At 55.2% G+C, this 13,527-nt stretch overlaps 2 protein-coding genes across 2 annotated transcripts; one reads left to right on the top strand and one right to left on the bottom strand.

Moving 5' to 3' along the window:
• Positions 1-628: 628 nt before the first annotated feature.
• On the top strand, positions 629-8,916 carry RPL3L (ribosomal protein L3-like). Its single transcript, XM_009707875.1, has 10 exons — positions 629-648; positions 1,472-1,664; positions 2,307-2,475; positions 3,345-3,480; positions 4,619-4,805; positions 5,345-5,505; positions 5,790-5,891; positions 6,528-6,623; positions 7,145-7,264; positions 8,804-8,916. The coding sequence occupies exons 1-10, from the start codon at positions 646-648 to the stop codon at positions 8,858-8,860; spliced, it is 1,224 nt and encodes a 407-aa protein (XP_009706177.1). The 5' UTR covers positions 629-645; the 3' UTR covers positions 8,861-8,916.
• A 999-nt stretch (positions 8,917-9,915) lies between these two features.
• On the bottom strand, positions 9,916-13,444 carry LOC104167576 (testis-expressed sequence 2 protein-like; the record flags this gene model as incomplete). Its single annotated transcript, XM_009707876.1, has 9 exons — positions 9,916-10,041; positions 10,786-10,906; positions 11,036-11,248; positions 11,493-11,630; positions 11,744-11,876; positions 12,040-12,139; positions 12,237-12,383; positions 12,604-12,818; positions 13,141-13,444. Coding segments are annotated over 9 exons (1,497 nt in total), but the record flags the coding sequence as incomplete, so codon positions are not given.
• Between the last annotated feature and the right edge of the window lie 83 nt (positions 13,445-13,527).

The raw sequence follows: 13,527 nt of genomic DNA, 5'->3' as shown, positions 1-13,527 counted from the left end.
CGGCATGGCGGCGGCGGGCCGGGCGTGATGCGCGGAGAAGATGGCGGCGCCCCACACAACCCCGGCGGCGGAGGACGCCGGGGTCAGAGGGCGCCGCTCTGCGCATGCTCCGCTGTGCCCGGTGCATGCTGGGAGTTGTAGTCCGTGTCCCCCCCCCAGCCCTGTGCCCCCCGCTCAAACGGCCTCAGGCCCCGGCCTAGGGGAGCAGCGTAGCCCGCCCTCACAACCAGGCGTGTTGCTGCCTCGATCTCTTTTCCAGTCAGACTCACAAGCTCTTTCTTGAGCTGATGGAGGGATTTTGACTCTGTCTCTGCCCAGAGCAGCCAGCTGCCCTCAGCTTGGGGTGCGCGGCGCGGACCCTCCCAGCTGTGGGTGCCCCCTTAGGAAGCTGTCCTAATTGCTGCCGTTCATGTTCAAGTTCTTTAGAAGGGAGAGGTGTAAACTGAGACACCGGCGATTGACCTTTATCACGCCGCGACTGTTACGTCCAACCTGCCAGCTTGGCTGAGTGCGGAATGAATATAGCAGCGGGTGAAGCTAGTAGCTAAATTTGTGTCTTCAGACCTATAACCATCTTAAGTATTAGAGCGGGGAGGCACTTACTGACGGCCTCTTTCTGCTGCTGACCTGGGCTGAAGACGTCCCATGGTTTGTAAAGCTGGGGACTGCTGCCTTTTGATTGTGTGCAGAGGGACAGCGAGCAGGGCTGGGTTATCGGCAATGTTAGTGCTGCTGGAATGGGGTTGAACTTAGCATGGCTCCACCTGGGCTGGAAAATAAGCTTGGTGGAAAGTGCAACCAGGTGCTGGGACTGGTCTTAGCAAGGAGAGCGCGGCAGTGGATGTAGAACTGACCCCCAGTTCCCCTCCCTCGAAGCCAAATGTGTGAGAACTTGTCCATGTCTCTAAACCGCTGTTGCTTTCTCTCTGCCTGGCTCAGCATGACCTTGCAATTGGGGTTTATATATTTAGCTCTTCTAATTTGGTTTTCAAGGTGCATATTTAACCTGCGCATGTTCTTATTACTGATTCCTTTGGGCATCTTTTCCCATTTTTTCTGATCGTTAGCTGTGCATGTTTGCTGCCATTTGCCTTGACGACACGGAGCCCGTGAATTCTGAGCAGGCCCTTTTGGTGCTGCAGAATACAAAATAAGTCATTATAACTAACATCACAGAAGGGCAGACCTATTAAAGAACATAATTCTCCTTCAAAGTCCTCAAGCAGAAAGATGAAGGTCATGTTCAAGTCTTTTATTTAATCGGCATAATTTGTCCAGAAAGTTACTAAATTCTTCCATGCACATGCTGAAAGCTTGAACAAAATCCCATCCGGTTATGAGTTCTGGTGTGGGAATCAAGGAAAAGCCTGGAATCCACTGATGTTAAAGGGGAGAGTTCCCATTGTGCTTTGGGTCCCGGCATCTTCTAGTACCTGAAAGCGAAGGTAATTGTTGTTCTTCCTCTCCACAGTCCCACCGCAAGTTCTCTGCTCCCAGGCATGGCCACCTGGGCTTCCTCCCCCACAAGAGAAGCCGTCGCCACCGAGGGAAGGTGAAGACATGGCCTAAGGATGATCCCAGCAAACCAGTCCACTTGACAGCTTTCCTGGGCTACAAAGCTGGCATGACACACACTGTGCGGGAGGTGCACAGGCCTGGGCTCAGTAAGGCTTGGCTGAAGAAGGCAGGGAGCCACATCCAGGAGGGAAACAAGGGAACACACTGGTTGGTGGGAAAGGCTGCTGCTGGGAATGGGTGGTGGAGCACATAGCTTCCAGGCTATCTCCTGTAATGCCATCCAGACCTTGGATGGCCAAAGACCACCTCACAGCCAGCGTGTGTCGAGTCTGGGGGTTCCTGGGAAGTCCCCACACTGGTATGGTGACTGGTGGTTTGTTGGATCCTGCTGGGAGAAGGACCCTGCAGAGCCTCTGACAAGTCCTGGGCTTGAAGTGTCTTGCTGGGGAAGTTTATAAAGTTACGCTGTGGGATGCCCACAGGATTGGAGCCAAACTCCAGGGCAAGAACCATCCAATGTACTGCTTCCCCCAAGCCGGGGAAGATAGGTCTAACCCAGACCCTGCTGCACCACAGGGTCTAACCTGGTCAGTGTCTGGGGATCAAACCCTGCGTGGTCCTCCAGCAGCTGGGAGATGGAAGGGCTGAGGCTGGCTGTGAGACCAGAGTGTGACCAGAGTGTCACCTTGGCCCCAGCACATTGCTTGCACGCTGTAACGGCACAGGCCATGAATGGCGCCAGGGAATAATCTGATCCTAGGTGATGCTGAGCACCATTTCCCTTGCAGAGATCTCCAAGAGGGAGGAGGTGGAGGCCGTGACCATCATTGAGACCCCCCCAGTGGTGGTGGTGGGGGTTGTGGGGTACATTGAAACACCGAAGGGCTTGAGGAATTTCAAGACTGTTTTTGCTGAGCACATCAGCGATGAGTGCCGACGGCGCTTCTACAAGAACTGGTACGTGCCCCTGTAGCTGGGGAGGGTCCCTGGGGCATTGCACGTGAGGAGTCCCTCGCAGGTCTTCCCCGCAGGCTCTCAGTGATGTCCAGCCATTGCAAACAGCTCAGCTACTGACAGCTGGCTCTGGGGTGGAGTGAAACTGCGATTTATTTAGTCATGCACAGAGATACCGCAAACAGCTTGATGCTGGGAATCAGCATATGCATATGTAAATTTATTCTATTAGTTGAACTCAGTTAGCTCTCTCCACAGTATCATATGGCAGTGCGTGCTCCAGGTTCATTTTCCTTTGTGTAGGTCGGGCTCATCTACTCTCCATTAAACTGGAATACTTGAGCTGAGGGACCAAATGAAGGGAGTAAAACCAGATTTGCCAGGGGGAAAACTGATGTAGAATGTGACCCCTGGCCCTTGTAAACATCTATACCCCAAATCCCACACCAGCAGAGAGGAAAATGGAAACATGAATTTCATAACTGTAGGAATCATGTTTCCTGCAAAAGTGCTGTTGAGATCCACCCACCACATGCCTCTGATCCCTGTTGGAGGCTGTTTTCTCCTTTCTCCACTTCGCTCTGATTTTGCGCTTGTATTTTGATGGCACTGAGCCAGTCAGTGGGAGACAACTGGATTCCTCATGCAAAAAGGTTTGAATTACCGGCCCTTTTCACCACTCATTATTCACTTTCCTCTTCCCACCTCAAAGCCCTGTGCCATGGCCCTGACAGTCAGGCGAGGTTCAGGTACCTACAAGTGTCTTGTGCCTCTGGGGAAGTGCCTGGCAAGGTGATCTGTCCCCCCATGCCGCGCTGTCTCAGGGCACTGGATGTCTCAGCTCTGCTGGATGTTAAACATTTTTGTCGTAGGCACAAAAGCAAGAAGAAGGCGTTCACCAAGTACTGCAAAAAATGGCAGGATGAGGATGGCAAAAGGCAGCTGGAGAAGGATTTTGCAGCTATGAAAAAGTACTGCAAGGTCATTCGTGTCATTGTGCACACACAGGTCAGAGCCTAACCCCTAGGGGGGTGGGCAAGGGGGGCTCAGGGTCTTCCTCAGCTTGGGAGCGTGGTGAGGGCCTGGGAGCTGGATCATGGGGGTGTCTTGGTGGGGTCACAGGAGGCTGAGCGGGCAGACGCCGGTCAGACAGTGTGGGACAGGGCATGCAGGTGATGGGAGGTGGTGACTGACCTTTCCAGCTACCTCCTGGCACCAACCCTGTCCCTTTGAGCCGGGCTCAGCAGAGCTCCCTGCTGCGGGATTGCTGCAGGGGGCTGTGCCCTGGGCACGCTGGGGAGCCCACACACACCGTGGAGGAGAGCAGGCTTTGAGCAGAGCCTCAGCAGGTGGTGACCTCTGTGTCAGCAAGGGACCTCAGGCCTCACGATCACCTCAAATTAGCAACTGATGTCAAATGTTTTGGGCAAAAATAACCGATGGGCAGGCACAGTTGTGCCAGAGGCTGATTGCTGGATACACAGGGCCCATTTTCTTGCTGATCCCTGGAGTTAACAGCTGCTTTGGAGTCTGGGGAAGAGCTAAGCTGGCTCAAGGCTTAACTTGTGGCTGGCACAGATCCTGAAAGTCCCGCTGTGGCGATTTGGCAGAAGCTTTGCACAGGGAGCTCGGACCGGGAGAGAACAGAGGCATCTCTTGATGGGAACTAGAAATATCTGCTCAGTCTAGAAGCAGAGGTGGAGCATGACGAAAGGAGAGGTGCTGACCCTGGCTGGGAGCACAGAGCTGCATCCTGGCTGGTCACAGTGCTTCGGTGATGGGCTCCTCTGGGGCGTTTACCATGGCTATTACTACTGTGCTTAACTCTTGGGGTAGGATGAGGCTGGCCTGGTCTTGTGCTCCCTGGAGAGAGGGTGTGCATCAGCTCCTGCTTGGAATGGGAGCGCTGGGAGATGGGATGGTTGGGCTCAAGGACAAGGAGTTGGGTCCGAGAGATATGTAAGCATACTGACTGAGTTTGCTGGCTGTTATGAAAGGGTTGACAGTGTGGTAGGGAGGGGTGGTGAAGAGCTGGTCCTGCTCACCCCCTGTGCCCCTCACAAGTGGAGGGTGATGCAGCCCTACCCTCATGTTCATGCTGGGAGGTGAGGGGCAACATTTTGCCCTAATGCACTATCTAATGCAGATGAAGCTGCTCCCGCTGCGGCAGAAGAAGGCCCACGTGATGGAGATCCAGCTGAATGGCGGGACGGTGGCTGACAAGGTTGACTGGGTTCGTGAGAGGCTGGAGAAGCAGGTTTCCGTGCACAGCGTCTTCAGCCAGAACGAGATGATTGATGTCATTGGCGTGACCAAGGGGCATGGGATGAAAGGTACAGAGCAGGGAGACCCTTGCCAGGTGCTTGGTTCTGTCCTTCTCACATGACACTGCCCATAAGGTAGTGTTGGGGAAGGGAGCGTTAGCCATGCTGAGATCCCATCAACTTACTGTACAGGGAGTAGCAAAGAGCCTCTGGACCTCAACCATGACATGCAGTTCCACTGTAGCGAGCTTGGTTTCTTTAATCTCAGTAAAGGCCGTGTTGTCTGCTGTGCCCAGAGTCCTCCCAGGAGGCTCAGAGGCACTGTGAGTACGTAAAGCCATTGCACTTTTCACAAACCCCACGTGTGTGGAGGTGTGGGTTTTTTGGATGTGCTCATCAGGAACATATCACAGTCTGATCAGATCCATGGGAAGTGAGAACAGTTCTGTGCTCTGGCCTCTCACGGTGGTGACAGCTCTTGGTCTCCTTCCAACATGGTGTCTTCTGAGAGCTGCGGAAGAATGATGAGACTCTCCCCTCCCCAGCACTCAGACAGCAGCCCTGAATCTCCCCGGTGTTCTCACCACCCTGTCCGGTCACACTTCCAGGGGTGACAAGCCGTTGGCACACCAAGAAGCTCCCCAGGAAGACACATAAGGGCTTGCGCAAAGTTGCCTGCATTGGAGCCTGGCACCCGGCCCGAGTTGGCTACTCCATTGCTCGGGCTGGCCAGAAGGGCTACCACCACCGCACGGAGCTCAACAAGAAGGTACGGCCCAGATGGGTTCCCTCAAGAGCACCACTGCGCCTTCCTGCCTTCTTTCCTCCCATGCTGTCACCATCCTTCTTTGCACAGTGGCCTCTGTGTCCCCCAGCTTCTCAGATGTTTCCCTAGGGATCTGCAGTGCTGTTGTTCTCCATGTCTTTCCCAGTGCTTTTTCCCTGCTCAAGGGACACATCACAGGCGACACTGGTGAAATCTGCATCACCCCTGTGACATCCCTCAGTGAGGGGGCAGGAAAGTCGCCAACTCCATTTCTTTTCCGTTCCTAGATTTACCGCATTGGCCGTGGGATCCACGTGGAGGATGGCAAAGTGGTGAAGAACAACGCCTCGACGCACTACGATGTCACGGAGAAGAGCATTACACCTCTGGTAAGGGTTGAGGGGGTAACAGGACTTTGACTAGCTCTGGCTGCAGGAATCTGAGCCAGGGAATTAATTCCTTGGCTGGAGACAGCTGCATAGGAAATGATTTGAAGGAAATTCACTGAAGGAAATGCAGTGATTCCTTTCCTCATGTTTTGGACATGGAAAACCATCTCTGTGAGGTGGTTTTTTTTAGGCCCATTGTTAGACCCAAACATTTAACTTTCAGCTGATAACTTGGGCAGGAACCGAGAACTTTGTTTAAAAAGAAAAAGAAGTATAAATTACATTAAAAATCTGATGTTAACAGATAAATATTTGTTGCTTAGTTTAAAACTTCACTTCTCCTTATTAAAACCTGTTAACTCGGGAGTCTAGCCAGCTCTGCTCTCTGTTCACCCACATCCTCCAGAGAAGGAAGCAGGTTTACTGGTTCCCCAGCTCCTTAGCTGGGATCATGCAGTCAGTGTGGCTGACATGCTCTGATGGTCCTGAGCAGGCAACCTGAAGGGTGCAGAGTGTTGTTAGCCTGAAGGACTGTCAGTCGCTACCTTCTCCTTCCCTGGAAAATGCCACCTGTGAACATAGCTGCTCCCATCCAGCTCTCCTGCCTGCCAGCCCTTTCTCTGCCTCTCCCCACAGGGTGGCTTTCCTCACTACGGGGAGGTCAACAATGACTTCCTCATGCTGAAAGGCTGCGTCATGGGCACGAAGAAGCGTGTGCTCACCCTCCGTAAGGTGAGAGCGCAGCCGGCGCTGGGGAATGATGGTCTGTAGCTCTCCATGGACAGATTCACCATGTGGAGAATGCTGCTGCATCCGAATGCTGGGTCGGGAGGCTGGTGGGGTCCTTGGCACTGTGGTGCAGAGGGCATGTGGCACGTGAGCGTGGTGCTCAGTGAGACTGTTCGCAGGTAGATGGTTTGTGGCAGTGTGCAGTCGGATGTACTCTCTTTGGAGACAGAAGCTGCAAGGCTTTGAGAGCTGTGATGCAAGGCCCAGAAATGGGAACCTTCGCCATAAGCAGATTGTGAGGAAATGAAATGCTAAGTGAAGAGCAGGCTCATTTCAGAGCTGCTCTGCAATCCAAGGCATCACCTGCCACCCGAGCACTGGGGTGTTTCTCCGAGAAGACAGATTTTCGTGGTGGTATTTGTCTAATGGATGCACCTAGGCTATTTCAACCCTGCTTCCATCAGAGCAGATGTCCGGATTTTCTGTAACGATAAGTCTGACGCATTGTGACTCTTCTTTTCCAGTCCCTTCTGGTACATACAAGCCGCCGAGCTCAGGAAGCCATTGAACTCAAATTCATTGATACTACTTCCAAGTTTGGCCATGGCTGCTTCCAGACAGCTCAGGAGAAGCGGGCTTTCATGGTGAGTTATGCTCTCCACCGACTCCAGCTCCTGGGCCATGCTCGCAGCTGGGGCCAAAGCAATCGATTGGCTCCAACCAAGAATCTGCTTCTCGATATAACAGCAGCCAAATGAGTGATCGGGACCGACTTGCATAAAAGACAGGCATGAATTTAATTCGCACAGCAGATATTATGCTAAGGAAGAACATGATGGTTGTGTGAGTGATCCAAGACAACCCAACTAGCAAATAATCTACCATATGGCCAACCAGTTTCCATTCACCATGGGATGTTTTAAACAAGCAGTTAACTTGGCAGGCACTGTGTTGGACATATGGTCCCTTTCACCCGTAATTGTGCACTTCTTTGATTTGTTTGGAATGATTTATAACTTTAATGTACTTAAGAGGAAAACGTTGGGTCAAATTCAGACACAAATTTGTGATTCTTTTGTCAGGAAGCTTTCAGAAAGGCCAAGCAGTATATTTTTCTTAAATCCAGGGCAAAAAAAAATTTAAATAAATCCAAAACAAGCAGAGTTTCTTGAATAGTTTTGCAACCTACACCAGGCTGGCGCATAAGTCTGAATGTGAAATTGAGGAAGCGTTAAGTAAGCCAGGCCTTCAGCTAGCAGAAATGAAAGAAACAACTGCCTGGATACCACGCAGCTGTAAGCTGTGTCTGGATCTGGCCTGTCAGCTAGAAAAGCCATGTGAAGCTGGCTAAGCCTCCTTAGCCCTGGGCAGGGGGATTGGCTACACAGTGCCTTTGCAGAGCTCTTTAGAGGTTAAGCTGATTTCTTTTATCTCAGTGTTAGGAGCTTGTTCTGTGTTCTGCTCTTGCTGTCACTGCAAGTCCTGAGTAGCTGTGACGTGGATCTTAGTGACAGGAGGTGGTTTTACCTGGTTGCAGCTGTTTTCTTTGCCATTTTCTACTATGGGGTGAGAATTTCCCCCATGTTTACAGTGGTAAGACTTTACATTTGGCTGGAAGTAGAGGCCCATATGTAATTCTTGCCATCTGCTCCCATAGGATTTATTTGGTCTGGGACAAGGCCATTTCTTAGCTGGTGGAAACCCCTCAGGCTCTTTTGAGTTGGCTGATGAGAATCTGTGCCTTTGGCTGTGGGAAAGGCCTCATCTCCTCCAGGGCTCATCCAGCAGCTCAGCAGCCGCTCCACTACGGTGGCCTCCTGGTAGCCTTCATCGGCACAATTACTGCTCCCCTCCATGTCCCCTGGCTGCAGCCCAACCCGCCTGGCTCAGAGCAGGTCACCCATCGCCGCTCTCTGGCTGCTTTTGTGCTGTCCAGAGAAACAAACCCTTTGTGCAAGGGTGACAATGTTCCACTCCCGATTCCTGCAGGGCTAGGGAGGCCCTGGGGGTGGCTGGTGAATGGTGGCACAGAGCTCCCAGCTGGGGAGTCCAGACCGGGAGCAGCCTTGCACAGCAGAAAGGGGCCAGAGCTGCAGTTCTGCCTCACGCAGCTCAGATGCAGCCTTGTAGGCCAGGTTTGTCTGCCACTGACACCGAGAGTTCTCCTCTCTGCTCTCTTCCAGGGTCCTCAGAAGAAACACTTGGTGAAAGAGAAGCCAGGAGTGCAGGAAGAGCCGTAAGGACTGAGATTTGCGAGGCTACCTAACTGGGCACCTTCAATAAAAAGGCTTCAAGCCATGCCTGCTGCCTGTCTTCCTTCTGGAGGGCTGTCTTGCCTGTATTCAGTGCTGCCTGTGGGCAGCCGTGTGTCCTTGAGGCTCCTGAGCAGGTGAGGATGGGACAAGTAGCACTTGGTGCTGGCCCATATGGACAGGGACTAAGTGGGACAGCCAAGTGTCTGCTCTGTCCTCTGGGTCCTCCCTTTCCCTTGCTCAGTGAATTTTTTCCCACTGCCTGCATTCACCCAAACCATGGTGAAGACTCTCCTTCCTCTCTTCCAGAAGAGAGCAGAGCAGCACTTCTGCCCCAGTTTCTGCTGGGAATCCAGGGTCTCCCCATTACCTGCCTCTGCCCACTCTCCCCTCGCTGCTTCTCACACACACACCCAGGCACTCCTTTTGCTGAGCTGAAAGCATGACCTGTGGACTTTGCTCTGCACAAAGCCCCACAATCCCGGCTGGCATCCTCAGCGGATGTGGGAACTTGTGTACAATAAGGTGGCTGCTAGGTAAGACTGAGCAGTGATGGATTTATTCGGATTTGGGACTCATTTCCCACCCATGTTTTCCTTGCAGTCCAGCTGCCTGTGGGGAGGGTGTGATGTGTCTTGGAGCTGTGATGTCTTGAATCAGCAGTGATCACAACTCCTTCAGTGCAGAACCGGTCTGGGCGTCCTGCACCCTCTTTGGGAACCAGACAGTGGAAAGCCCAGCCTTCTGCTGGTCCAGAGCTGCCCCCTTGACCAGGAGTCCTGGGAACCTGGTAGGAAGTGCATGAAGTTCTTGGGTCTCCAGCAAACCCCTTGCCCTGTGTCTGGTTCTGCTCTGAACACGTGCTTGCAGTATTTAAGGAGGAGGCTCATCTACAAAAATGCTGAGGATGAGATGAACCGAGAAGCTCAGCCCCCAGGGCATAGCCCTGGATGGAGTCAGTGTCCAGGCCCTGGCTGGCCCCGTGTCCCAGCGAGATCCCTGAGCTCTGTGCAGCGTCACTGCCCTGCCCGTGGGGCTGCGCTTCAGAGCCTCTTCTCTCCCTTGGCTGGTAGGTCCCCGGGCAGTGTCCCTGTGGGTGGCTGAGGATCCAGGCCAGAGCGCATGATGGGGATGATGAGATCGTCCATGTTTGGCATCACCAAAATTTTCTGAAAAGAGGAATCCAGAATAACAGGTCAGTGGTTTTGAATACTGCTACCTGGCTGCTGACACATTGGCCTGGAAGTGGCCTTGGCAGGAGCCACACTCGGATCAGAGACCGGGGCTGTGAACAGAAGGTCCTGCACTCCCATCCCCTCATCAGCAGCTGACTGTGCCTGGCCCCCGAGGATTACCAGCTCTGGATACCTCGGGGTGGGGACAAGCAGGAGCAGTTTTTCTTTGCCCAGCCCACCTGTGTGGCAGGGACCAGCACTTTGAAGCCATTCAAATGGGCAGCTCTTTGTGGGGATTTGGGTACCTAAATATCTGTGGGGACATTTCTGCTCTTTGACCAGAGAGCTCAAAGGTGGGAGGCTGAGAACAAACCAGTGGGTACCTTGTGATGGTAAATCTCCCAAACACCCCAAAACCAGAGTGGATGGGTGAATTCGGCCCTGCTGGGAGTGTCTGCCTGGGACTGGCCAACTCTCCTGATCCCTCCCTGCTTTGGGCAGGGCTGCACATGCTGGGAGGAAAACACTTTTCCTCAAGCACTTGTGCTCAGAGCACCAGCCCTGGGAGCTGGTTACTTAGGTTGTGTTTCTTGACTGTCCAAAGCTGGACAGACCAGATCAGACGTTGACTTTTTGTAGAGATAACCCTGGTCCAAACTGAGGTCTGATTGTCCCTCATCGCAGCAGCAATGCCCATGCTTCAGCAGGGTTTGCTGAGCCCTTTAACAGACCAGGCACCTGAAATTCGTGCTGCAGCTTCTTCTCGATCCATTCGGTGACATGGAGGAACGTCACCTCCCGCTCGCCCAGCTTCGGGCGCACCTTCAGCTCCAGCTGGGGTGGGACTCGGAAGCTGTACCTGCGAGGGGAAAGAGGCAGAAAGCATCATGTCCCCCAGAGCTGGCTTCTTGGCTGAGCGTCAGGGAACAAGGGGAGCTGGAAGGAGGATGCACGTGGGTCCCTGCACGGGAGGAAGAAGAGCTGGTACCAGACACGGTCTGTCGGCGGCGGGGGGATGTTCACGGCCAAGGTGCCTGCCAGCTCCTGCACCTCCACCGTCAGCAACAGCGGCGTGTTGGAAACCTCCTCAATCTTCTTTTTGATGAACTCGTTTTCAGTGGCTTTCTGGAAGTACTTGGACTTGGCGATCTTATCCACAAAGCGCAGGATCTTCCGGCTCGTGCTGTTGCCGCTGACGTGGCTAAAGTGAGGGGAGTCACAGCTCAGCAGCAGGATGAGACCCGGAGTGTGGCGCCCGCCGGGCCCCCGCCCACAGCAGCCCTCAGGGACAGGAGTCCCCTGTGAAGGGCTGCCGTGATGTGCCGGGGTGCCTGTGTGTGCCTTCCCGGGGAAACCAGCCCCAAGCCCCTGTCGTGGCGCAGCACCGTGCCTCCCCCCACATCTCCCCATACACCCCATGGCGCAGACCCCAAACAGCCCCTTACCCCTCAGTGCCAGGCAGCGGGACCCACTCCCCCAGCGCTCCTGTGGGCTCTGCAGTGGTGACATCTTCCTCATCGGAGGAGCCAGCGCTGGATGACTCCGCGTCGCTGTCTGCCAGCAAGATCAGCCGTGGCCTGGCCCTGCGAGACCCGAGGAGCATCGTGGGTGTGCCCTGTGACCAGCACCCTCTCGCCTTGCTCAGGCGAGAGGAGGAGGAGGAGGATGATGAAACCCAGCCATGCAGTCTCCTTACCCCTCGCCACCTGCCTCTGCTGGACCGCTCTCCTCTGCAGCACTCTCCTTCCCCAGCTTGCAGAGGTTCATCTTCGTCTCGAGCGTCATCTGCAATGAACCGCTGTAGGCAACCTCCATGTCCACCCAGAGCCCTGCCGGGGAGAAGGACGGGGCGAGCCTCTGTCAGCACCGCAGGGGCCGAGGGCTGCTCGTGTGCCTGCCAAAACCTCCCTGCTTCGGGGACCGGGCTGGCAGCTCGATAACAGCTGCAGTGGAGCCAGCCCTGGGGTTCCTGCTGCTCTGCAGGGCTCTTACCTCGGTCATTGATGGTGGGGTTAGAGGCGCTGAGGACCAAGGGGATGGATGTGCCCATGTCCAGCTCTGTCAGCGTCAGCTCGTTCATGAAATATGGGAGCTGATGGAGAGAAACCACATGGGGACGGTCACTGCAGCCTGGTACCTGCCGTGGGGCCTTGGGGACGGGGCTCCCCTGGGTGCTGTGAAGCTCTCACCTTGATCTTGCTCAGCTTCTTCTGGATCTTGCTGGACACTTGCTCAGCCCAGTATCGCTCCCGGAGGAAGTCCCAGAAGATGCGCCCCACCAGCGCGTTCATCCAGGCCATGCATGCCTCGCTGCGCCTGGCCGTGTCCTCGCCGAGCTGCGGAGGGACAGAAGCCATGAGCCCTTGGAGCGATGTGGCCCCATGAGCGATGGGACCCACTGGCCCTGTGCTCCCCTGCACCATGGCTTGGCTGCTCAAGCCGCGGTGCCAGGACGGAGGAGGTGAACCACAGGACTGGAAGTGGCTGCACACAGCGTCCATCAGCCTCCACTTCGCGCTTGTGTCCCGATCCTGGCACTGGGTTTGTCCCACTCACCTTTGTGGACGTGGGGCTGCCCAGTGCTCCATGAGAGGGGCTCTGGTCTGGGCTCCCCCCGACCTGCACTGGCACAAATCGGGCCATGTAGGTGCTGTAATCCAGGAAAATCTGTTGGATGCTTCCCGTCAGGTCCTTGGCTGGGACAGTGGAGGGGATGTCCTCGTTGCTCCCCCCGCTGCTGCTGCCGCTGCTCTGTGGAACTGGTCCCACGCCTGGGGACACGGGGACACGAGCGGGTCAGGATAGCATGAGAGGTGACATGCTGCCTGGCTGTGATGCACGCGTGGTGACGTGCTGCGATGCACGTGCGGTGACACGCTCTCCATCTGTGATGCCAGTGACAGGCCCCCCGCCCTGTGGTGGCGAGGGGGGATCCTCTAGGCTCTCCCAGCTGCTGCAAATGCTCTTGGCTATGCCCTGGGCTCCCTCATCTCCCCCCATACTCACTGCTGCCTACCAAGGGTTTGTCCTCCCGGCACACGTGGAGCTCCCACCCCGGATCACTCCTGGCACAGAGCAGAGGCCGTGATGCACCTGCCCTGCCTTCGCCACGGCTGCTGCTGGGTGTCCCGCGGGAGGCTTGCACGAGGTGCTGGTACCACTCCTCCTTCTCCCTCCCCGTCCGCCCGAAGAGGTAGAGGCACCTCTCCCTGCAGTCCCCCGGGATGTCCTGCCCCGGCACCGGTGCCTTCTTCATCCCTCCATCCCTCTGCAGCTCCACGTCATGCTCCTCGCTGCTCCTGCACTCCAGCTCCGCCGGCTCGGGGAGGAGGATGCAGATGGGGTATTTCTTGTTCCACGTCCGCTTGCGGGCCAGGCTGGGAGGGCAGAGGAAGACCTGCAACGCCGAGAGCAGTGGTGAGGCCGGGCCAGGGTGTGGGGTGCCGGGGAGGGTCCTTGGCACCACCAGGCTCACCTTAG

This window comes from Cariama cristata, unplaced genomic scaffold (assembly GCF_000690535.1).
Source record: "Cariama cristata isolate BGI_N322 unplaced genomic scaffold, ASM69053v1 scaffold8789, whole genome shotgun sequence".
NCBI lineage: Eukaryota > Metazoa > Chordata > Aves > Cariamiformes > Cariamidae > Cariama > Cariama cristata.
This window is presented reverse-complemented; position numbering and strand designations above follow the sequence as displayed.

Bases quoted from the DNA above. Each gene is read 5' to 3' on its own strand.
- RPL3L (XM_009707875.1), top strand. The intron at 5,892-6,527 runs GTAAGGGTTGAG...CTCTCCCCACAG, and splicing joins AGAAGAGCATTACACCTCTG to GGTGGCTTTCCTCACTACGG. The intron at 7,265-8,803 runs GTGAGTTATGCT...GCTCTCTTCCAG, and splicing joins AGGAGAAGCGGGCTTTCATG to GGTCCTCAGAAGAAACACTT.